We start from the raw sequence: 23879 nt of genomic DNA on the forward strand, positions 1-23879 counted from the left end.
TTTTGACACATTACATAATCTTGAAATAGGATTCTGGTTTGAACACAGTATTCTGCATTTTACAATGTTTGATTCTTTTTCTCATGCAAAGTCCTTTGTAAATATTTCTTTTTCATGTATGTATGATTAGACTAGTAATAAATTTTTCATATTTATCCTTAACTGGTCTGGTTATTGTGAACTCCTCCTTTGAGTCATGTTATGGGTTCTTTTGACTTAAGAATTCACGTTATTAGCGTCCTGAGACTGATTGATTGATAACTGACTGATCTGACTAGCTTGAATTAATTAATTTATTAAATTAATTAATTTAGTACTCTAATGGTGTCCACACAGCCATTAGGTTAGGATAAAGCTGTGTGGTGGTGCTCCCAAGGTATAATCAATATTTTGACTAATAATTCATAATTTTATGAAATTATTAAAATGAATAATTTTATTAAACATCTTTAATGTTTAATGACGCTAAATTGCTACAACAGAAACATTTTATCTTTTAATACACTCTCATCACAATGTGGGATTAACAGCAACAGATTCTTAGAATATCAACAACTCAAAACCATAATACACACAAAATTCCCCCTTTACCGAACAGACCTGGAACTTCCACCAATGATGGTAGATTTCGTGGACCTCTGTACCCCAAAGTTACTTTAAAAATATAAAGATTAATGCCAAAAATAGATTATTCAAATTCCCTACCTACATCAAAATGGGAGATTTATTCATCAATCCTAGTCAACCATGTTGGCTACAAATATGTCTTAAAGCCTTTAATATGACAGACAGCCCAAATTTACAACTCATACAATACAAAATCCTTCATAGAACGCATTACAAGGATGTTCAAGATGGGTCTTAATCACTCAGATATCCGCACACAGTGCACAGATAACACAGCAGATGATTGCTTACACGCTTTATGGCTCTGTGCACCTGTCCAAAAGTTCTGGAATAAGGTTTGTGAGGATTTATCAACATGGGTCAGATGTAACATTCCTGCATGTCCTAAATTTTGTTTACTGGGTGACCTAGGTGACATCAATATAGACACTAACAAAGCACACATGGTCCTCACGGCCTTATGTATCGCAAAGAAAACTATTCTAGTGAACTGGAAGTCTAAAAACAATCTAAATATTAACCAGTACAGAAATCTCCTGTTGGATCACATCAGTCTAGAGACTGCATCGGCATCCATGGGGGAGTTAGGGCTCATTAGAGGTGAACTGAAACAGTCTCCTCTCTCTCTCTCTCTCTCGCTCTCTCCCATGCTGCTGGGACCTGCTTCAAAGTGGCTGGAGGACCTCAACCTTGGATCCTACCGGAGATATGTGTGTGCAACCTGGGCTCCCTGGTCCCCTGGTGTGGTGGCGTGGACTGCCAGGGTTGAATGGGTATCCATGGCACTGCTACCTTGGACTCTTGGCCAGGCTGGGGCTTTGCCCTTCTGCCCTGTGCATATATTTATCATACACATTACCCTCCAATACCCTTGAACATTGAAAGTTATGTGCTTTACCATTCATTAAGAGGGGACTTGATATGAGTCATAAACAAAAAGTTTATTTAAAAAAGTATTCAGTGTGAATTTTCACATCTTGCAACTTGATTATGAAAGAAGGCGGCTATTTACAGTCACAAAAGGAGAGCAGAATTCACAAATCTGATAAGATATAGATTTGTGTATATACATATAGCTTTGTAAACATGAACAAAAATGAAGAGATTAGCCTATTGCCTTAAAAATATTAACTATTAAAAACTAAGATTCTTTCAAAGCAGCAAAGTGATGGATGACTCTCATCGAAGTCATTCATGTTCCTGACAAGCTCCCTCTCCATGGCGCATGGCCAGAGCTTCTGATGTTCCTGGCCCAGTTGCAGACGCCATACCTGACACCATATTTATAAATGTATCCCCTCAAATGGCTGATAATTAAATAAAAATCAGAAAATATTTTCTTAAAACAAATATCAAAAAGAACCTAAATTGAATTACCCAACGAAGCCGAATAATTACTATCAAGAGATGAAAAGCTCCTACAGATATATTCTTAATACAAAATTTCTTTTACAAATAAGAACTATAATATTGAGATAATATTAAACTCCATAACAGATTGTTTCCTCTGCAGGTGTGAAGTAACATCTCCTGCTTTACACACTTGTTTCCACCCAAATACAAAAAACAATTGATCACTTTCAGATTTTACAGCCACAGCAGAAACATTTAATCAGACAGATTTAAATGCATTAAAATCCCACAAAATGATGAACATCTCAGTTCTTAAGGTTTCTCTTTCAGGATAACACTTGTGGAATGAGCAGAAATTTTTTAACAATTCAAATTCAGAAAGTTTCATTTTATCAGAGCAGTTTGAGCTTCAAGTCCAGTGAAGAAGTCCGTGTGAAGGAGCGCTCCCAGTCAGAGGAAGGATGGGGGTGTCGGTCCTGATTGTGGAGATGGAGGAATAGAAGCAGGAATAATGGGATGCACAGTTGTGGAGGAATGGCTCTTCTTGATGTGCTGCCTGATCTGGATGTCTGTGAAGTCCAGCTGGGTCTGGAGGAAAATCCCAGTGAAGAACGACATGCATTCAAAAACCAAAGGTTTGTTTGGGTTGAGAATACTGGATCCATCTATTTTCTTTACCTTTTTAAAAACACATCTGACTCAGCACCTTCTTCATGATGGGCTCTGAGGAAGTGCTCTTCAGTTGACTCTGCATGGACTTGACCATCATCTGCCCGATCACTGATGAACTTCCTGAAGTCGGCCTGAAATGAAACAAAGATGGAATCAACCAAAGAAGGACGGCAGTGTGTCGGTGGTTGAACAAATCAGTCAGCGAAAAGGTCACAGGAAGAGAAACGATCAGTTCAAAGAAAGGCTCATTTAAACAGGAACATTTCCCTCACATGAAGCTTTCTGTCATCAACACCTCCCTCAGCTGGAGATGGAGGAGGAGACTGCAGGAGGAGGTGAGGCTGGATGTTTCTGGAGGTGGATGGTAAAAGCAGCAGGTGGAGGTTGAAGGTGGATTTCTCTTCCTGGATGTGGATGCTTTGCAGGTTGACAGCAGAGACTGCAGGTGGAGCTTCATGTACAAAGACAGAAGATGATGGAGGCTGGAGCTGAAGAGAGGATGTTACCATGGAGACCATTCAGGTGGAGGTTCAGTCTGTAGAAGATGTGTTTTCAACAGTGTAAGTTAAAAAGTTCATGAAAAGATGGAGGTGGTTTTACTGAGGGTGGATGGTAAAGTCTGCAGGTGGAGGATAAAGGTGAATTTTACCTGGAGGGTGATGCCTGAAGGTGGAGGCTAAAGATGGATTTAGTTTCTTTCTTAATGCCAGAGGTTGCAGGTAGAGTTGGAAGGTGGATTTTTCTTCCTGGAGGTGGATGCTGTGCAGGTGGATGGCAGAGACTGCAGGTGGAGCTGTGTCATTTTAAACTGAAGACAATAAAGATCCTGAGTGTCAAAGAAGAAGGATGGAGCTACATGGAAGATGAGATGGAGCTGAAGAGAGGATGTTACCATGGAGACGATTCAGGTGGCGGTTCAATCTGTAGATTTGTTTCTAACAGTGTAAGTTGGAAGATGGGCTGCATGGAGGTGTGGGGGTTAGCACTGCGGCCTCCCAGCAAGAAGGTTCCTGGTTCGAAGCTCGGCTGGAGCCTTTCTGTGTGGAGTGTGCATGTTGTGCCCGTGCTTGTGAGGCTTCTCTCCAGCTACTCTGGCTTCTGAGTGAGCGTGGATGGTTGTAGTCTCTGTGTGTTGGCCCTGCAATGGACTGGTGACCTGTCCAAGGTGGACCCTGCCTCTTGTCTGGTAACTGCTGGGAGAGGCTCCAGCCCCCCCACCATGACCCTACAGTTGAATAAGCATGTACAGACAATGGATCACTCAAATTATCTGAAGGTGGATGGCAGAGGATGTGGGTGGAGACTGAAGGTGAAATTTACCTGGAGGCTGGTGGCAGAAGGTGGAGGCTATAGGGGCGTTTCTTGAGATTCATCAAGGAGGTTAAAGATGGAGACTGTAACGGTTTGAGCTGGAAACCTGAAGGATTCGCTGAAGAAAAGAAAAAAAAAAAATTTGAATAATTAAATTACAAAAACTAAAGACCTTCTATCTTCTCTGAACATGAGGGACACGTCCTCTGTTTACCTTGAGTCTTTGACACAATGTCCTCCTCAGTCAGGACGTCTCAGGCACCGGGGAACCCCCGGCACCGGGAAAAGAAAAGAGTGTTGCACAGTTTACTCACGTGACACAGAAATGACTTGTTAAATATACAAAAGTTACCATGAAGAACATTTGATGGTGTGTGTCCATCACAAGGATGGAAGGTTGATTCTTACCTTTTGCACAGTTCTGTACAAAAGTCTGGAGCCACTCCAAAAAAAAAACAAAAAAGAGGCAGAAAATAAGTTAAAAAACAGCCAACGTCTAAGAAAAGCTCCAGACCTTCAGAAAGCCTGGACACCTGATTATAGAGGACAGTAGAAAAGTGACAGCTTTAAATGTTTTAGGAAAGTTGAACTTGTCTTAAGCAACAGAAACTCCTGCTCAAGACAAGGTCAACGTTGGAGATGGAAAGGACAGAAAAAGGAGTGGCTCAAGACTTTTGTACAGTAATGTTGGAAGAAGAAGGTGGTGGTTCCTGCAGGTGATCTTCTTCCAGATGATGGTGATGGTGGTGGCTGCAGATGGAGGCGGGAGGCCGGTGTTAAGCCGATGGTGGTGGCTGCAGGTCGAGACTGAAGAGAAAAACTCACTGAAGAGAGAAAAAAATAAATTAATAATTAAATTATAGAAACTAAAGACCTTCTATCTTCTCTGAACATGAGGGACACGTCCTCTGTTTACCTTGAGTCTTTGACACAATGTCCTCCTCAGTCAGGACGTCTCAGGCACCGGGGAACCCCCGGCACCGGGAAAAGAAAAGAGTGTTGCACAGTTTACTCACGTGACACAGAAATGACTTGTTAAATATACAAAAGTTACCATGAAGAACATTTGATGGTGTGTGTCCATCACAAGGATGGAAGGTTGATTCTTACCTTTTGCACAGTTCTGTACAAAAGTCTGGAGCCACTCCCAAAAAAAAAAACAAAAAAGAGGCAGAAAATAAGTTAAAAAGCAGCCAACGTCTAAGAAAAGCTCCAGACCTTCAGAAAGCCTGGACACCTGATTATAGAGGACAGTAGAAAAGTGACAGCTTTAAATGTTTTAGGAAAGTTGAACTTGTCTTAAGCAACAGAAACTCCTGCTCAAGACAAGGTCAACGTTGGAGATGGAAAGGACAGAAAAAGGAGTGGCTCAAGACTTTTGTACAGTAATGTTGGAAGAAGAAGGTGGTGGTTCCTGCAGGTGATCTTCTTCCAGATGATGGTGATGGTGGTGGCTGCAGATGGAGGCGGGAGGCCGGTGTTAAGCCGATGGTGGTGGCTGCAGGTCGAGACTGAAGAGAAAAACTCACTGAAGAGAGAAAAAAATAAATTAATAATTAAATTATAGAAACTAAAGACCTTCTATCTTCTCTGAACATGAGGGACACGTCCTCTGTTTACCTTGAGTCTTTGACACAATGTCCTCCTCAGTCAGGACGTCTCAGGCACCGGGGAACCCCCGGCACCGGGAAAAGAAAAGAGTATTGCACAGTTTACTCATGTGACACAGAAATGACTTGTTAAATATACATAAGTTACCATGAAGAACATTTGATGGTGTGTGTCCATCACAAGGATGAAAGGTTGATTCTTACCTTTTGCACAGTTCTGTACAAAAGTCTGGAGCCACTCCAAAAAAAAAAAAAAAAAAAAAAAAAAAAAAAAAGAGGCAGAAAAAGGTCAGAAAACAAGCAGAGATTTACTGAAACACGTTGGCTGCTTTTTGTTCTCTTCTGTTAACATGATTCCACATTTCTTCAACAATGATTACATCCAGGCTCTGGGGAGGATTCATCCCTCCATCAGACCTGTTACCACTGATTTTCAGTCCAGTTCTGCCGTCATCTGGCATACCTCAGCCTTTTATCCCTGTTTCAGCTCCACTATTGGCTCTTTGCTGGATATCAGATGCTGTATAGTTTTGAACTGAGCATAGGTTCAGATATGTGAACTTCTCCACTTGATTCTCAGCTTGTCCAGTTTAGTTGAGGACACACTGTCCACCATGCTGGGACATGACGCAACTCAGCTTGTGTTTGGATGTTTTGTCCTTCGGGTAACGCACCCCCTTCTGAAAGTGATGTTCGGTCCCTCCTGTCAGATCTAGAACAATATTCTTCCTCCTGTTCTTTCTGTGTTCTCTGTTTGTGCTTTTTCCAGAAATTTAGCCGATTTGATGAAATTCAGTTTGGATAAAAACAGGTTTAAATGGCTTCCTTAATGTGGTTTTGTTAAGTTTTCCTCCATCCTCGACAGACAGTTTGTGATCCAGTAGGTGGTGTGAGTCAAAAACTAGATCCTGGTGTGGGGATGTCTGGTGATCTTCAGTGTTGTGGTATCCATCGTCCTCAACTTGACCGCACAGTCCAAAACACTGATGTTTACCAGCAACCCAGACAAACCAGGACTCAGATTTTGACTTACTCCACCCACGAGAACACAAACTGTCCATCATCAGAACCTCACTCCACCAGGCTGAAAATGTTCCTACGAGGACGGAGGGAGAACTTCAGGAACAAAACCACATTAAGGAAGCACTTCAAACCCGTTAATCCAAACTGGACTTAATTTACATCAGCTAAAAATTCTGGAAAGTCATCTTGAACAGAGAAAAGAGGACAGGAGGAAGAAAGTTGTCATCCCATAAGTGGCAGGAGTGTCTGAGAAACTCAGGATCTTCTCCGAACAAGACATCCTGGTTCATTTCAAACCCTCATCATCACTCTCAAACAGAAACTGCTTCACCAAGGACAAAACAGCCAAACAGCCGAGAGTCTACAGCAATAAAACCACGTCTCAGCATGGTGGACAGGGTGTCCTCAACTAAACTGGACAAACTGAGAATGAAAGAAGAGGAGACGTTCACACCATCTGAACCAGTGACTTGGTGGATACCATACTGGGATATGCCAGGTTTTCAGCTGATAACTCTTTGGGAATCAAATTGTTGGGTCAAAATACTACTTTTCATGTCTGTCAAACATAAATAAAAAAGAAATCTAAACGAATAATAATAATATGTTTGTGGCAGACGGCTAACAAAGAGCCTATAGATCCAATTTAAAATGGGTTTCAAGTTTTCTGGTTGTGTCAACACGACACTGGTTCATCCTTTAAGTTAGGAGCCTTTATACACCTGAATGATTCAGAGGTCAGTGTTAAGAGGCAAACACACATAAATATGAACAAACAAACACATAAAAAAAACAAACACATTCCTCTTAAATAATTCAGGTCCAAGAACTGGATTGAAAATAAGTTAAAAAGCAGCCAACGTCTAAGAAAAGCTCCAGACCTTCAGAAAGCCTGGACACCTGATTATAGAGGACAGTAGAAAAGTGACAGCTTTAAATGTTTCAGGAAAGTTGAACTTGTCTTAAGCAACAGAAACTCCTGCTCAAGACAAGGTCAACGTTGGAGATGGAAAGGACAGAAAAAGGAGTGGCTCAAGACTTTTGTACAGTACTGTGTTGGAAGAAGAAGGTGGTGGTTCCTGCAGGTGATCTTCTTCCAAATGATGGTGATGGTGATGGTGGTGCCTGCAGGTGGAGGCTGGAGGCCGGTGTGCAGCTGATGGTGGTGGCTGCAGGTGGAGGCCGGAGGCCGGTGTGCAGCTGATGGTGGTGGCTGCAGGTGGAGGCCGGAGGCCGGTGTGCAGCTGATGGTGGTGGCTGCAGATGGAGGCCGGAGGCCGGTGTGCAGCCGATGGTGGTGGCTGCAGGTGGAGGCCGGAGGCCGGTGTGCAGCCGATGGTGGTGGCTGCAGATGGAGGCCGGAGGCCGGTGTGCAGCCGATGGTGGTGGCTGCAGGTGGAGGCCGGAGGCCGGTGTGCAGCCGATGGTGGTGGCTGCAGGTGGAGGCGGGAGGCCGGTGTGCAGCCGATGGTGGTGGCTGCAGGTGGAGGCGGGAGGCCGGTGTTCAGCCGATGGTGGTGGCTGCAGGTGGAGGCGGGAGACCGGTGTGCAGCTGATAGTGGTGGCTACAGGTGGAGGCCGGCGTTTAGCCGATGGTGGTGGCTGCAGGTGGAGGTGGGAGGCCGGTGTGCAGCCGATGGTGGTGGCTGCAGGTGGAGGCGGGAGACCGGTGTGCAGCTGATGGTGGTGGCTGCAGGTGGAGGCGGGAGACCGGTGTGCAGCCGATGGTGGTGGCTGCAGGTGGAGGCGGGAGGCCGGTGTGCAGCTGATGGTGGTGGCTGCAGGTGGAGGCAGGAGGCCGGTGTTCAGCCGATGGTGGTGGCTGCAGGTGGATGCCGGCGTTCAGCTGATGGTGGTGGCTGCAGGTGGAGGCTGGCGTTCAGCCGATGGTGGTGGCTGTAGGTGGAGACTGGTGTTCAGCCGATGGTGGTGGCTGCAGGTGGAGGCGGGAGACCGGTGTGCAGCTGATGGTGGTGGCTGCAGGTGGAGGCGGGAGACCGGTGTTCAGCAATTGGTGGTGGCTGCAGGTGGAGGCGGGAGGCCGGTGTGCAGCCGATGGTGGTGGCTACAGGTGGAGGTGGGAGGCCGGTGTGCAGCTGATGGCGGTGGCTGTAGGTGGAGACTGGCGTTCAGCCGATGGTGGTGGCTGTAGGTGGAGACTGGTGTTCAGCCGATGGTGTTGGCTGCAGGTGGAGGCCGGTGTTCAGCCGATGGTGGTGGCTACAGGTGGAGGCCGGTGTTCAGCCGATGGTGGTGGCTGTAGGTGGAGGCGTGAGGTGGCTGCTCTGCAGGTGGTTGGTTCACACTGCACAGGGACGATATATAAAAAACAATTATGTAATTTTAAACTTCACAACTATTTACATGTACAAAGAAAACAACACAACATCAAACAACAAAATGAACTATATACAAAAGTTTAACATCATTTAAATGTTAAACTTGAAGTGGCTCTGATGTCATCTCAGTCTCCCAGAGCTTCTGGTCAACCCTCTGGGACCTAGCTGGAAGACGGCCACTCGTACGCCTACAAGAGAGAAGAAACATGAATAACATCATGATAATAAATAAATGACTCATTAGCTTTTTTCAAAGAGGTCAACTTTTAGTTTTGTCTTAAAAACAGAAAGTATTTCAGCCTTTCGTCCCCAGACAGACAGAGAGCGGGCTGAAAACTTAAAAGTCCTGCCACCCGTTTCTAGTTTCAGAAATTCTGGGTACCACAAGTCTGACGATCTTTTGGGAATGATGGGAAATAAGAAACAATCACATGTTTGAGATAAATGTTACAGAGAGCCAGTGTGGAGAGGCTAACTCAGGAGAAATGTGCTCTTTCTTGTCAGTAATCTGGCAGCAACATTTTGGATCAGCTGAAGGATTTTAAGGGAGTTGTTTGGGGATCCAGTTAAGATGGTGTTACAGTAGTCCAGACCAGATGAGATGAAATGTGTGGACCAGATGTTCAGCATCACTTCAGGACAGGATGCTTATTTTGGTGATATAATGGAAATGAAGCTACTCTATAGATGTGTTTGATGTGAGAACTAAAAGACAAATCCTGGTCAAGAATGACTCCAAGCTTCCTGCCAGTAACAGGAACTAACAGATCAACCATCTTTAAAGATTTTAGGGCCAAAAATTTCCATAAAATTCTGAATAGGTGGAGTCTGTCTGGGCTGAAGGTGGTGCACCAGTGGAGGACCCAACAGGATCAACCAGGAGGCGGGGCTTACCTCAGACATCAGAGGCAGGTGAGGGGGAAGCTGACCCCTGCAGACCCGTCTCGGGCTGAGAAGAGGAAGCTGCAACGCAGATACAGAAAAACACCATCAGCCTGCTGAACAACAAGAAGAGAAGCGGCTTCTGCACGGAGAGAGATTTTAATTCTAAGCCTGACTGTGACCTTCATCTTAAAGTCTAAATCAGCTGATTTCTCCTCCACGGTGCTAAACAACGTTCTGAAATCTTCAGTTTGTGTCTCTCTGTGGTTCAACAACGATGTTCTAACAATGTGGGATCTAATCCAGTCAAATATGACTCAGTGTGGTCACATGTCACCTTGTTTTTATCACATGATCACATGCTGTGATCCACACAACTCTTATGTTACCTCCAGAGCTGCTGGAAGCTGTGCCCCTCTGGCGCCTCCTCTTCCTCCTCTGGCCCTAAAAACACAGAAAAAGACACATTAGATTTTTTCTCTGATATCCGATTATAGGAAATCTTTGCTGTCACCATTCATCAGCATCAGTGCAGTGAGGTGATCATGTCTGAGCACAGAGTACGTACATAGTTGTCCATGCTGGACCATTGGGGGTGTTGCAGTTCATGCTGGCGCCTCAACAAATTGGCCTCCTGGAAGTACTTCGCCTGCTGCTCAGTAGACAAGGCCCTCCACTGTGGACACACCAAAAAACACTGTCAGTCTCTCGGAACAGAAACCAGCATCAAGACGGGATTCTTAGCGGATCACATTTACTTACTCTCTCCCCCAAGATGGTGTTCACAGCCGCGCTCCCGGTGATGCCGAGCTCAGCCACCACAGCCGCCCTCTGCTCCTTCAAAAAGAGCAAGAAGGCGTTGGGTGGCTTCTTTATATATGGCGGCTCGTCATTCACGCGCTTCCTCTTCCTGCAGCCACAAAACAGAAGAAAAAACAGTCAGAGCAGAGCTCAGGTGTTTCCATGGTGACTTGTTTTGAAAACAGTATTTTAAAGAGAAATATTTAGACAAAAAGGCAGAAACCTGATCCACTGACAGATCAGGAGTAAAGTGAAGAAGATTTGGAGTGAAAGCATCCAGAGGAAACTTACTGTGAGCAGCAGGGGCTCGGGGTGGCTGCAGCGGGGCGGGCGTCGTGCACGGGCATCCTGCAGGGACACACACACTTTTTACAGCAGGAAGACAGTGTGGATATACAAACAGAAGCTCAGCTGCTCATGCTAAACATTGATCAGGATTCCTCTTTACTTACAGGCATTCTAAAGGGACCAGAAATCGGCCATCAGGGAGCTGAAAAACCTGCACAGCGCTGGCCTGCAGACACAAACACACAACAGATGTGAAACAACAAGCTGCTGTGGTGACATCTGCCCACCAGCTCACACATACAGTAACACATTCTTCAATTATAGGAAAGAGTTGGGGAACGGGACCATGTTCACCTGTTGACTTTGATCAATTACAGCTGACCAGCTTTTATCATCAAAAATGTTTCATGTCATTCATCTTTAGAAAGAAATCTTCTGTTTATTAATTGGATGAACCTTAAAATCTTGAACCTTTAATTATTAACTGAACCAGGTTTTTTACAGATAAAAGACTTGCTGTGGACCAACTATTTACTGGACTACTTTCACTGGACCCTTGCTGATGGAACAGGCGCATTTTTGTTGTATCATCTGCTACGGCTTCAAAGATAAACTGCTTTGGGGACTGGTCAGAGTAGGTGTTAACTGAACCTTCAGATATGATTGTAGGCTGGAATGATATAGATCATTCACATCTCAGTAATCGTAGCTTTCCACTGGTACCAGCAGGTTAAGATCTTATTTCTCATGTTAAACACTTTGTTACATTAGAAATACACTAATTATCATTATTATTGTTATACTTTGAATGCGGTCACTTCACGTCTTAAAAAGCAAATTGTATTTAATGATTTAGTTCTATGAATTCATCCTGAATTGCTCTGAAATCTTCATCATTGATCAGCGTCTTTATGGACGAAGCAGAATAAACATCTGTCTGTTCCCTCCACTCTCACCTGTTCCTGTCAGAACCTACCTGGCTGGTCAGGTTAGCCGGATGCAGGAGGATGGGAGCAGGGTTAGCTGTACCCAAAACTGCAGGGAGAACAGGAGGAGCAGGAGGAGGTGGAGGAGGAGGGGGAAGGAGAGAGATAAAAGAGGAATGAGGAAGGGAAGAATGATAAAGAGGAGAGGGAATAGAGATAAGAGGAAGAGAAGAGGGGGGAGAAGAGGGGGGAGGAGGAAGAGGAGAGGGACAAGAGAGACAGGGTGAGGGAGGAGAAGGAGAAGGAGGAGGAAGAGGAGGTAGGAGGGAGATAAAAGAGGAAAGAGGAGAAGGAGGGGAGGAAGGATGATAAAGAGGAGAGGGACTAGAGATAAGAGGAGGAGAAGAGGGGGCAGAAGAGGGGGGAGGAGGAAGAGGAGAGGGACAAGAGAGACCGGGTGAGGGAGGAGAAGGAGAAGGAGGAGGAGGAAGAGGAGGTAGGAGGGAGATAAAAGAGGAAAGAGGAGAAGGAGGAGAAGAAGGATGAAGAGAAGAGGGACTAGAGATAAGAGGAGGAGAAGAGGGGGGAGAAGAGGGGGGGGAGGAGGGGGGAGGAGGAAGAGGAGAGGGACAAGAGAGAACAGGTGAGGGAGGGGAAGGAGAAAGAGGAGGAAGAAGAGAAATAAAAGCGGAAAAAGGAGAAGGTGGAGAAGAATGATAAAGAGGAGAGGGAAAAGAGATAATAGGAGGAGAAGAGGGGGGAGAAGAGGGGGGGGAGGAGGGGGGAGGAGGAAGAGGAGAGGGACAAGAGAGAACAGGTGAGGGAGGGGAAGGAGAAAGAGGAGGAAGAAGAGAAATAAAAGCGGAAAAAGGAGAAGGTGGAGAAGAATGATAAAGAGGAGAGGGAAAAGAGATAATAGGAGGAGAAGAGGGGGGAGTAGAGGGGGGAGGTGGAAGAGGAGAGGGACAAGAAAGAAGAGAAGGAGTCGGGGGAGGAAGAAGAGAGGGACTAGGGAGAAGAGGAGGGGGAGAGGGGGGGGGAGAGAGGGGAGGATGAAGAGGAGAGGGACAAGAGAGAAGAGTAAAAGGAGGGGAAGGGGGAGGAGGAGAAAGAGGAGGAAGAGGAGTGGTAATAGAGACGAGAGAAGTAGCAGGAGAAGGGTTGAGAAGTTCAGAAAGGAAAAGAGAAGGAGGAAACAGAGCTGGAGGAGGGCTTGTGTCCAGCACCTCCCCAGACGGTGTTCCGGTGAGGAGTTCCTGTAACACATGACGACATGTTGCTGCAGTTTAACGTCTCCCAGAAACCACAGAGCAGAAAACTAAAGCCTCTCAGACTCTCACTGAACATTAAATGACACTAAGACTGACTCTGCAGATGGAAACACATCACACAGCTGATGCATTTAAGGACTCGCTTCTTTAAAAACTACATCAACCGCCTGGACAAGGTCACTTCCACAGAAAAGAAGTTCAGCACAGAGGAACCAACTGACTTAACTTTTACATTCCCACAGAGCAAAATGTACAAATGCTGCACGTGACCACGTCACTCACACACATTCTGTCCTTGTACATGTCAAACCTTTATATTCTAAGCTGTGCAGCAGGCTTGGAAAGTAAACTGTCAACTCAAACATTCCTGTTCATCTCAGGAACGTGTTTTGTTTAGGAAAAATGTCAGTTATTGGCTACATTATGACGTTAAAATAATTCATTTACTTCACCCTGAAGTAAATTAGTCACCTTCTAGGTGAATTTAAGAAGCCTGTAAACCTTTTTAACCCACAGAGTTCTGCTGCCAGTGTTGGATTTTACCTTCTGTAAAATTACCTGTATTATTATTTGCTCACTGAAATCATTTAATTGTTCTACGACGTTTATGTGAAAGAAACATTTTAAATAATCAGCTGCAAACGTGTATTCATCCAGTAAAAAAGTACTCAGCCTAAGACTTTAATCATGTCCGGTGTTAGTGTCTTTTATTGCTTCATACAGCATTAAAACGTATGAAAATTCACACTCACAAGTCTGCTTTGGCTTTTAGACAAAGTTTAGGTATATCTGATGTGTACTGATGGCTACAGTGCAGAGTACACACAAATATATTAAATGTACCGCCTGATTTCTGTCAGTATTTAGAAGACAAACTTCTACTTTCTCTCTGATCTGAATTATTGTTATTTGTAGAAAGTCTACAAGCATGTAGGATGAACTCTTTCCAATAATTACCTATAGTCAATATTTAGCACTTAATTTAGTATTTAGATGTATTTTAGGAACAGAATATTGTGTATTAACAGCCTTCAACTCCAAAAAAAAATACAACAACAACAACAAAAAAAAAACTAACAAAAAAAAAACTTATTTTTAAAGTGCAAGTTCTGGATTAACAATTCAATAATTTAAAATGTAGAAACATATAAAATGAACTAAAATCTTAAACCTTTTCTTTTAGATACATGTACACATTTTATAACATTTACAGATAAAATCAGAGTTTTATATATCAAACAAGTTTTTTTTTGACCAAACAAAACAGGTTTAAACATTAACATTGTCTTAAACTTGTCCTACAGTTCCCTTAAACCGAATCACTTATAAGTTGTTTTTTTTCTTGAATGTTCAAAACTTTAATACCAACAGCCAAAATATTAACACTTATGTTTTAAAATGCACATTTTCTGCTTTAAATTTGTCAAATCCAGATGTAAACTCTTTAATCTACTTTGTTACCTGATTACTGGAAGTTAAAAGTCTTAAATGACGACATACAAAATTGAAATGAACTTACATTTTCCATTTTTGATCGCTTGATTTTCATCTTGACTGGAGTCTCAAGATAACCAACTTGTCTTCAAAGAGGACTTGTTGACATGAAAATGGAATTTTCAGAAAATTTGATCTGTGAAAACTTTGTTTATTTTTAAATAATGATGCACCTGAGTAAAAACCATAGCAACCAGGAATCCAGGTCAGCCATTCTGTGTAATTCTGTTGATGTGGTCAAAAAGGTGGTATGAGATGTTTTTATTGTCTCATATCTGTGAAGTTGTATCATGTTTACCTGAAAAAGCTCCAATCACACGTTTACATCTGTTTTTATTGTTTTCTTACAGCTAAAGTGTTCATGTCATGTAAAAAGTGAGGCTAAATTTGTATATACAAATAGTCCATGGTGTTATTAATTAATTTTATTAATCATTGTTTATTTAGGGTCATCTTGCACTTTAATATCTCACAAACAGTGTGTGTTCCCCAACAGCCAGATGTGCAGCTAATTACTGCTTTGGTTCTCAGTTACCACAAACACATTTTACTTTAACTTGATATCCAACTACTCCAGCAATGTCACGTTTTATAGAGCTACTTAGCGTATAACAGGGCCCCAGACTAACTTTTAGCATTGGTTGCACTGGTGTGCCCAACTTTTTAATTTGGGTGCAACAGCAAAAAATGTAGGTGAACCCCAAATTTTACAACGTTGTTCTCAGCGGCTCATTTTAATACATTTTAAGGATTGCCTTTTAATTATTACATATATACAGCAATGGTTATTTTAGTTACTGTGAACAAAAATTAGGTTTAGAAAAATGTTTGTCTTTAAATAAAGGAAGAATGTAAAGTAGAAAAAAAAAAGTTTGAAAAAAATAAATTTCTACCTTCACTGAACTGAATGAAATTAAACATTTCAAACTGGAACAACTTATGAGGTTTTGCTGCCTCTGGAAATTATCCTCATCTAGATTTACATTTAATGTTTTATATGATATTTATTTAGTTGGACACGGCAGCCTCTCATATTAGTCGTTCTGTCAACCATAATTATTTATTTTCTACAGATTTTCTCCAGGACAGTCTTCAGTTGCAGCTCAAATACAGATTGAGTTTGATGGAGGCTGGTCTGGTTTACTGGCAAGATTTGTCAGCCAGTATATTCTCACTCTAATGCTTCACCAGAAACAGATTTTTCCGTTTTTCCAGAGTGTGTGCAACAATAGTGTGAGATCCACGTGATAGTGTTCAAAATTAATGACTGCAAACTGTAAATACAATTTACTTTTTCTGCTTGAAATTGACTCCAGGCGACCCACTTAAGAGCTGGCTGATGACCCCTCTCATCAACCCTCAGACTGACCAAAAGCGAAGGTTCAATGACCTCCACTTCCACACTCGGTCAGTCGCCGAGAGGACAATCGGTCTCCTGAAGGGACGGTGGCGCTGCCTGGAGAAGACTGGGGGTATGCTGCTGTACAGTCCTGAGAAGGTATGCTGCACTGTGATGCCGTGTGGCGTCCTCCACAATGTGGCACACCGGCACGCCATACCACTGCCAGACCAGAATATCCTGCCACCAGATGAATCAGAACCCGCCATCTCGTCTTCATGTTAGTGGAGTCTCTCCCTGCCCTGCATGATGAGTGTGTTGTGAAGGACGTGGCTACAGTCCAATGTTTCGCCATCACTACAGACCGGTGGTCAAGCCGCACCATAGAGCTGTATATAAATGTTGCTACATTTTATTGATGCAGATTTCAACGTGAAAACGAAATGTCTCCAGACTCCTTTTTCCAGATAACACCGGGCAGAACATAGCTGCTGGTCTGAGACAAACAATGGCTATGGGGACCTGGTGGAAAGAAACTAGTTTGTATTACCACAGACAAGCTTCAAATGTTAATGTTTGATGTTTTATGTGCACTCCGAATTGTCTTGTACGTGAAATGATATATACAAATAAACTTGTCTTGCCTCATAGTTCAATTCTTTCACTAATTTCATATTTTTGGCTTCACCAGAAATAAATGCAGCTCTTTCAGTTTTTCTAGAGCGGCGTAGTGTTGGATTTCTTCATTTTTAAGAATAACTTTTTAGCCAGCGCTGAACTGGGGGAGTCACTTCGATCCCAGTCACTTCGGGTGACGTCACACAGCTGGAGGTGCTGCAGCGGTTGAAACCCATTCAGCTCTCACCCAGGTTTTCTACTTCATGTTGCTCAGGCTCACTGAATAACTCTTAAATTAGTGAGGATAATAGATAACAACCACATATAAACAAACTGCAAACTATTCCACATTTTACAATGATTCCAACGTTAACGTGGTTCATGTCTGTGTAGTTCTTTTCCGTACCGGATGTCTAATGTGTGTCGGGTCGAGGGGGAATGAACACAGAATACAAAGACAGACATTCGGAGATAATTAAAGTCCTTTACCTCGACCTATCGTTGGACCAGAGCATTTAGTGCTCCATTCATGGGTCAGAGACTTCTTTCGTGGTTAATCACCTTGTTAGAGAACAGCATGGTTTAGCATAAATACTTACACAATGAACAGTTGGACATGTGCATTCAGAAGTTTAGAGAGGGTCAAATAAGGTTCACCTGTAAAGGTTACAGGTGGTTTTAGCTTCATTCTTTTTATCATACAAAAAACAGAATATCCCTAAATTTGTGTCAGTAGTATTGAGTACATAATTTCTCTCTCTCTCAAATATATATATATATATATATATATATGTATATATATATGTATATATATATATATATATATATATATATATATATATATATATTATCTGTATGCAATATTAATGTTATATAATTGCACGTTATTTGTTTAATACTTTTGTAAAGTGTTAATAAAAGGTTGGTAAAACTTACTGAAGGTTGGCTCCACTTTGCTCTTCATCAGCCTTTCTTGGACTTTAGGAAATGAATTCTGTTAATTTGGTCTGCAGATGATGCTGCTGGTTGGAGACGACCAGACATCTGTTAACGTTCAGGACAACCAGTTAGTCTGAAAGATAAACATGGAGATTGTAAATGGTAAACACCCTGATGTGATCATAGAGCCGTATTAACTGACAGACTGGTTGATGTTGGAGTAAAATATATTTAATCAGGGTTGGAATGACAGGGGAGCTCTAAAAATGATCTACTTTTAGGTTATATTTGATTTTCTAAGGTTCCTAATGTTCATTAAATCAAAAGAACAGCATTTGTCATTGTGTGTATTAAACACATTAAACATGATGACTTCATTTCATCACAGTGGGCAGCAGCATTGTTTGTTGTGTGTTGTGTTAATTTGCTGCTTTTTGTTAACTTTCTATCTCTAAATTAGATGTACTGAATATAATAGCCTCATACAGAAGGAGCTGAATGTTTCTGACCGCTGCCATGCACTAATATATATGTACGCTGCACATGACTTGAGAGTTGCAATGTACAACAGTAAATAAGGCAACCCCCAAATCCCTGTGTAATTCCAACTCTGTATTTATCTTTACTGAATGATCTGTATTTATGTCTGTCTGTGGACGGCATGTCGGTGTGATTTCAGGATTATTTACATATATATTAGGCCAATATTCTCCATCACCAACAGCTCTGATGTCTGAACATAAGCTACAGAAAGACTCCTAACAGCTAGCAGGCAGCTAACGCTGAGTTTCTTCAGTGAGAAGATCTCAAACACACATCCAGCTAAGCTATAGGTTTGTCTGATTTACAGATTCAACTGGTCAAGTAAAACAAAGACATGAAGCAAAGGTAACACGAATGTTCAGAGTAAAAGTAATAGATTCATGAAAGAGCGCTAGCATTGTTAGGTGTTAGCTTTGGGTATTCAACATGGCCAATATATAAATATCTAAATAATGTCCCAAATATTTACATTCTTCTGGGCTGAAGTTAGACAGCCTCTGGAGCGGAGCCTCTTTTTGGAGTAATTTTCTGAAGAGGTTCTCCAACCATCATGATGGCAAGTTGCAACGTCCATGGACAAGTATGAACGAAGAATCCAGGTCCCGTCCCCAGCACTCCAAGACAACTTGTTCTCTGTTCCAGCTCCTGTTGAGAGAATTATTACTTGTACAAAAACTAATGCTTAAAGAAAATGTTGTCGCAACATAAAGATTTCATAGTGTTCATGTTAAACATGAAAACTACCTGCCAGATGCTGTACGTATACGTCCACATCATTCTAACAAAACTCCTATGACCAGATGACACATGGACACCAGACTTCTGGGGTAGATGGTCCTCTCTCTGCAGAGGAAAGAGATACTAAATGTTTACAATGTTAAAACTGGCAAAGAAATCATGTATAAATACCAGAGATAAACATACTTTAAATCAAGTCCCCAGACGAACTACTGCAGCTCATATTGTGGCCGCCCAGGTGATGATGCTGTTCACATAACAAAGACATGAAAAAAATCAGAGCATCCATGGCCTGCGCATATATTTATCATACACATACCACATTTCCTTTCAATAGCACAAACCCAGATTGGAATTTAATCTCTCATAAACATCACTCTTAAACCTTAAATTTCCTGCTACTTTCTGAAAGTCTTCAGTAAAAAAGTGAGTGCCAGTGTCACTGCTTCAACGTAGGTTATTTTACCTTGTTAATTCTTATCATTTTTAAATAGCAACACTATCACTTCATGGCCAAAAAACAAATAAAAGAAAAAAAGATTGTGCTCACACTAATAATCCAATTTATTTATAGAGCACTTCAAACACAAAAATATGGCCAAAGTGATGAACAATAAAACAGCAAATCATTTACAAAACATGTAACCTATAAATACACTAAAACACAGGCCAAAACCACCGCCAAGAAATTATAAAATGACCAAAAACAACAAAACCTTTACATAAAAGCATCACTTCAACTGGTGTTAACACCCAAAGAAAATTAGAGGGTTTAAGGGGATTTTTTTTAAGACAGACGGCAAAGAGACCTTTTTTATATTTGATTTCACAGCTTTGATGCTGCCACAGTGAAAACCCTGTCCCGATAATACTGGTACGCACTCAATAAATCAAAAACGTGTCACCCTGAGAAGCTGGTCGCTAGCTGTTAGCATGGTAGCTAGCTGTTAGCATAGCATTCAGTTTACTTACAAACGGTAGAGGAGAAGCAAAGTATCAGGGCAGACTTCTATGCCACTAGCAAACATAAGAAATATTTCTCTGTAGATAACAAAATACACCAAACGTCTTTATAAATTACACCAATCATAATTTAAATGAACTTGAAATTAAAAAAAAAAAAAAAAAAAAAACGGTTTCTCCCGGAGGAAACTCATACAGGTTTTCCCTGTTTTACAAGGTTAACATGCCTGACTTTTTCAACCTTATTAAGCAGCAAACATGGCGTGGTGCGGAAGCGTGGAGCTGTCACCCAAATAAAAAAAAATCGGACCGTATCACGTTATAACGTGACATGTTTATTGTAATAACGTGAAACGTATCATGTTATAAAGTGATACTTTATTGTAAAAACGTGAAACGTATCACATTATAACGTGATACTTTATTGTAATAACGTGAAACGTATCACGTTATAACGTGATACTTTATTGTAATAACGTGAAACGTATCACGTTATAACGTGATAAGTTTATTGTAATAACGTGAAACGTATCACGTTATAACGTCACACTTTATTGTAATAACGTGAAACGTATCACGTTATAACGTGATAAGTTTATTATAAGAACATAGCCTGTACTGTATGCAGATGTTGTTACGACCTATATTGGAGCAAAATACATTTTATGGAAAATATACTCATCAAGCAGAAACTTTTCAGTTCTTTTTGACAATGATTAATTGTTCTACTCTGGTTTATTGTTGTACAGAAATGTGGGACAGTTATGAGAAACACGTAGGTCACCTGCCTGCGCACAGTGAGACGGTGCGTGCCTGTGTGTCTGAATTGCCACAGAGCAGGCATCCCCAACTTGGGACTTCTTGAACCAGTGTCCTGCAGGTTTTCAGTGTGGTTTATTATTTCCAGAGAAATTCCTAATTTACTACATGGGATTAAGTTTTACTTCACTGGAGAGATTTGATGAAGCTTGGAGGACACTTGTTGACGTTGCACCCTTTAAGTAGACAGGACCACGTCTTTGTGTCGGCAACTTATTTCTCCCAGTCCCAGAGGTGCATATAGCCTTTATAATTTTCATTTTTATTGTCAGGAGACAACATATTATTAACTGAAAGCAGCGCGCACACTCTATTGCCACTCAGACACATGCACGCACCGTCTCACTGCGTGCAGGCAGGTGCCGCACCGTGTTGCTTATAACGGTCTTGTGTACAATAATAAACCAGGTCTGCACCAGCCTCTTAACGACCCATTATTTGAGTCAGGTGTGCTGCAGTATGGACATACTGAAAACCTGCAGGACACTAGTTCAAGAGGTCCCAAGTTGGGGATGCCTGCTCTGTGGCAATTCAGACACACAGGCACGCACCGTGTCACTGTGCGCAGGCAGGTGACCTACGTGTTTCTCATAACTGTCCCACATTTCTGTACAATATAAACCAGAGTAGAACAATTAATCATTGTCAAAAAGAACTGAAATGTTTCTGCTTGATGAGTATATTTTCCATAAAATGTATTTTGCTCCAATATAGGTCGTAACAACATCTGCATACAGTACAGGCTATGTTCTTATAATAAACTTATCACGTTATAACGTGATACGTTTCACGTTTTTACAATAAAGTATCACGTCATAACGTGATAAGGTCGGATTTTTTTTATTTGGGTGACAGCTCCACCCTTCCGTAATTTTACATACTCTTTAATTTATTACTTATTTATACGTGCATTACAACTTACAGGTCACATTGGATTTACAAGATCACAAAACATTTAATCACACGCATCCAGGAGTTAAAAATCCAGTATTTCACATTATGATGAAAATAACTTTTTCAGATCTAGAAGTAGTTTTTAAATCTACATATCTGTACATTTCCACTTCTGACCACCTGAACTAACTCACCTCATGAAACAAAGTCAGATTTATCAAGAAAGAAAGACAAAGATTCTCTACTACACCTTCAACAATAATAGTGAAAACAAGCAGAAACAGGTAAATTGTCAGGTAGCTTCTCTGTTCACATTTCACACTGATCAGATAATCATACAGAATGATATGTGCTTCAACTGTGTTTGGATCTAGAATTAAATGCAAGTAGAAAACCATCTCTTCAACATATTCTACACAATAAAGTTCTGGTTGTCCAGATGTTGGGTCTAAAAATACTTAATTACCAAAATTACATTATTGTTAGAAATGAGCAGCGGAAAAACAGAACTAGCCCTAAATGCCCTAACAGGATGGTACTTTAACTACCACTACACTGGAACATACTGTTTATATGATCAAAAAGTGAAATGCACGAATGCGGATACATCAAAATAATTTATTACATCCAACTCGACAAATCTAGAAACGCCAAGGCTTTGATGATAAAGGGACTATATCTTCTGTTACAGAGACAGTCGTTGGTATAATCTTCAGGGGTAACTCACTCGTGGTCCCAATGTAAGGAAACAGCTTCTCAGTGAAAGTCTGTTTGAAGGTGTAAATGTGTTTCTTAGTGTCAAGATCAAAGAAGGACAGCTTCCCTCGGCCCCAGTCCAGCTGAACTCTGATCCTCTGGGGTTTCTCCACTGGGAGAACTTTATCTGGAAGTGGTGGAGAGGCTGCTGTGAGTTTTCCATCAAGGAGAACTATTTCCCAGTATCCAGTCTGGATCTGTCCCTTTCTCTCAGCTGATTCCTTCATCACACCAAGACCCCAAAATCGATCGTTTCTGACCTCAACATCCCAACTGTGAGTCCCTGAGTTTAAGCCTTCAGAGCCCAGGACACACCTATGTTTACCAAACCTCTCTGGATTATGAGGAAGCTTCTGTTTCTGTCCAAAAGTCACACTGGTCAGATCTTCAGACAGGATGAGCTCTGGATGAGCTGTGTTTGGATCCAGAATCAAAGGAGAGTAGGAGACCATGTCCTTCATCTTGTTCCACACATTAAAGGTCAGGTTGCCCAGATGTTTGGCCACATCTATCAGGGCTCCTCCAGGCAGGCCTGAAGGATCCAGCTGGAGGCGCTGTTGGACTGTTTTTATTGAGTTGTCATAACTCTGCAGGAATGACACGTCTGCAGCTCTAATTTCTTCTTCTGCAGCTCTGATTGTATCTGAAATGTCTATAATTTGTCTGTTTAAAGCATCAATCTGGTCCCTCATCACTTTAGTCTTCTGCCCTTCTTCTTCACTCAGAGCAGTGATTCTGGCCTCCTCTTCCTCTTGTAGAAACTGGTGAAGTTTCTTAAACTGCTCCATAATCTGCCTCTTCGTCTGTTGTGTCTGGGATTTAATGTGTTGTGCTGTTTGATCAAAGTTTCCTTTCACTTGTTCATAGATCTTTAGTTTGTCCTTCAAAGGCTTCAGGTGTTTTTGCAGCTCACCTCTGTGACATTGAGCAGTTTCATCGATGGGACTGAATCTGTGATTCCTGTGTGAATTTGAATCTCGACAGACGACACAAACAGGCTGCTGATGATCCAGACAGAACAGTTTGAGTTTCTCAGAGTGCAGACTGCAGAGAGGCTCAGATCCCGGAGAAGCTTTCTGCTTTCTTTCCTGTAAGAAGGCCTCACACAGATTCTTAAGTGCCAGATTGGAAGGCAGTTCATTCGACAAAAATACCTTGTTACAAATCGGGCACGTGTGCATTAGTTTGCCAGACCACCATCTCTGCAAACAGTCCTTACAGAAGCTGTGGCTGCATGACAGGATGACGGGGTCTTTGAAAATGTCATGGCAGACAGGACAGGAGAGATCCATTTCTGACTGAGACGCCATTTTATCTTCAGAATGTCGAGAAGCCAAGTGGAAAAATAGAAATGATGCCTCTATAAACTTACATTCATGCTGAGCCTCCTTTTCAAAATTAGTCGTGAATCCTACGTTTGGTCCAATGATGAAGCCCAAACACGCTGCTTACAAAATGAAACAGTAGAATGACTCGTGCTGTTTTATATCAGTATGAATAAGGAATGATGATCAGGTAGGAAATGCCTGTCTGGCTTCTGACTGCAGGATTGCTGTAAAGTCTTTAACTATGACAACAATGAAAATGAATCCAAACCCAACAAGGTGGATGTCAGGAAACAACGAGAGAGAGGTTTGACCAACTGCTCTCAGTTAAACCAGTTGAACTGCATC

The 23879-nt window shown here is 42.0% G+C and overlaps 2 protein-coding genes and 2 long non-coding RNA genes across 5 annotated transcripts; all 4 read right to left on the reverse strand.

The window, feature by feature from the left end:
* Positions 1–2205: 2205 nt before the first annotated feature.
* On the reverse strand, positions 2206–5977 carry LOC121636944. Its single transcript, XM_041980812.1, has 7 exons — positions 5954–5977; positions 4070–4081; positions 3973–3979; positions 3600–3877; positions 2925–3047; positions 2659–2783; positions 2206–2568 (listed from the first exon to the last, which is right to left on the reverse strand). Exons 1-7 carry the CDS (start codon positions 5975–5977, stop codon positions 2373–2375), a joined length of 765 nt encoding a protein of 254 aa, XP_041836746.1. The 3' UTR covers positions 2206–2372.
* Positions 5978–8872: 2895 nt separating this feature from the next.
* Positions 8873–10247, reverse strand: LOC121636808. The gene is made up of 3 exons (XR_006009773.1): positions 10207–10247; positions 9830–9898; positions 8873–9123 (listed from the first exon to the last, which is right to left on the reverse strand). It is a non-coding gene; the product is annotated as an uncharacterized LOC121636808 (long non-coding RNA).
* An 8-nt stretch (positions 10248–10255) lies between these two features.
* Positions 10256–19021, reverse strand: LOC121636807. Of its 2 annotated transcripts, none has more exons than XR_006009771.1 (5): positions 18961–19021; positions 18781–18879; positions 18506–18681; positions 17491–17626; positions 10256–10493 (listed from the first exon to the last, which is right to left on the reverse strand). It is a non-coding gene; the product is annotated as an uncharacterized LOC121636807 (long non-coding RNA). The 2 variants fall into 2 exon arrangements; XR_006009772.1 differs by having other exon boundaries at positions 18781–18897; positions 18961–19018.
* A 2718-nt stretch (positions 19022–21739) lies between these two features.
* On the reverse strand, positions 21740–23664 carry LOC121636806 (zinc-binding protein A33-like). Its single transcript, XM_041980622.1, has one exon. The coding sequence runs from the start codon at positions 23514–23516 to the stop codon at positions 22092–22094; it is 1425 nt and encodes a 474-aa protein (XP_041836556.1). The 5' UTR covers positions 23517–23664; the 3' UTR covers positions 21740–22091.
* Positions 23665–23879: the final 215 nt, after the last annotated feature.

The sequence above is a fragment of the Melanotaenia boesemani genome, chromosome 3 (genome assembly GCF_017639745.1).
Source record: "Melanotaenia boesemani isolate fMelBoe1 chromosome 3, fMelBoe1.pri, whole genome shotgun sequence".
Classification (NCBI taxonomy): domain Eukaryota; kingdom Metazoa; phylum Chordata; class Actinopteri; order Atheriniformes; family Melanotaeniidae; genus Melanotaenia; species Melanotaenia boesemani.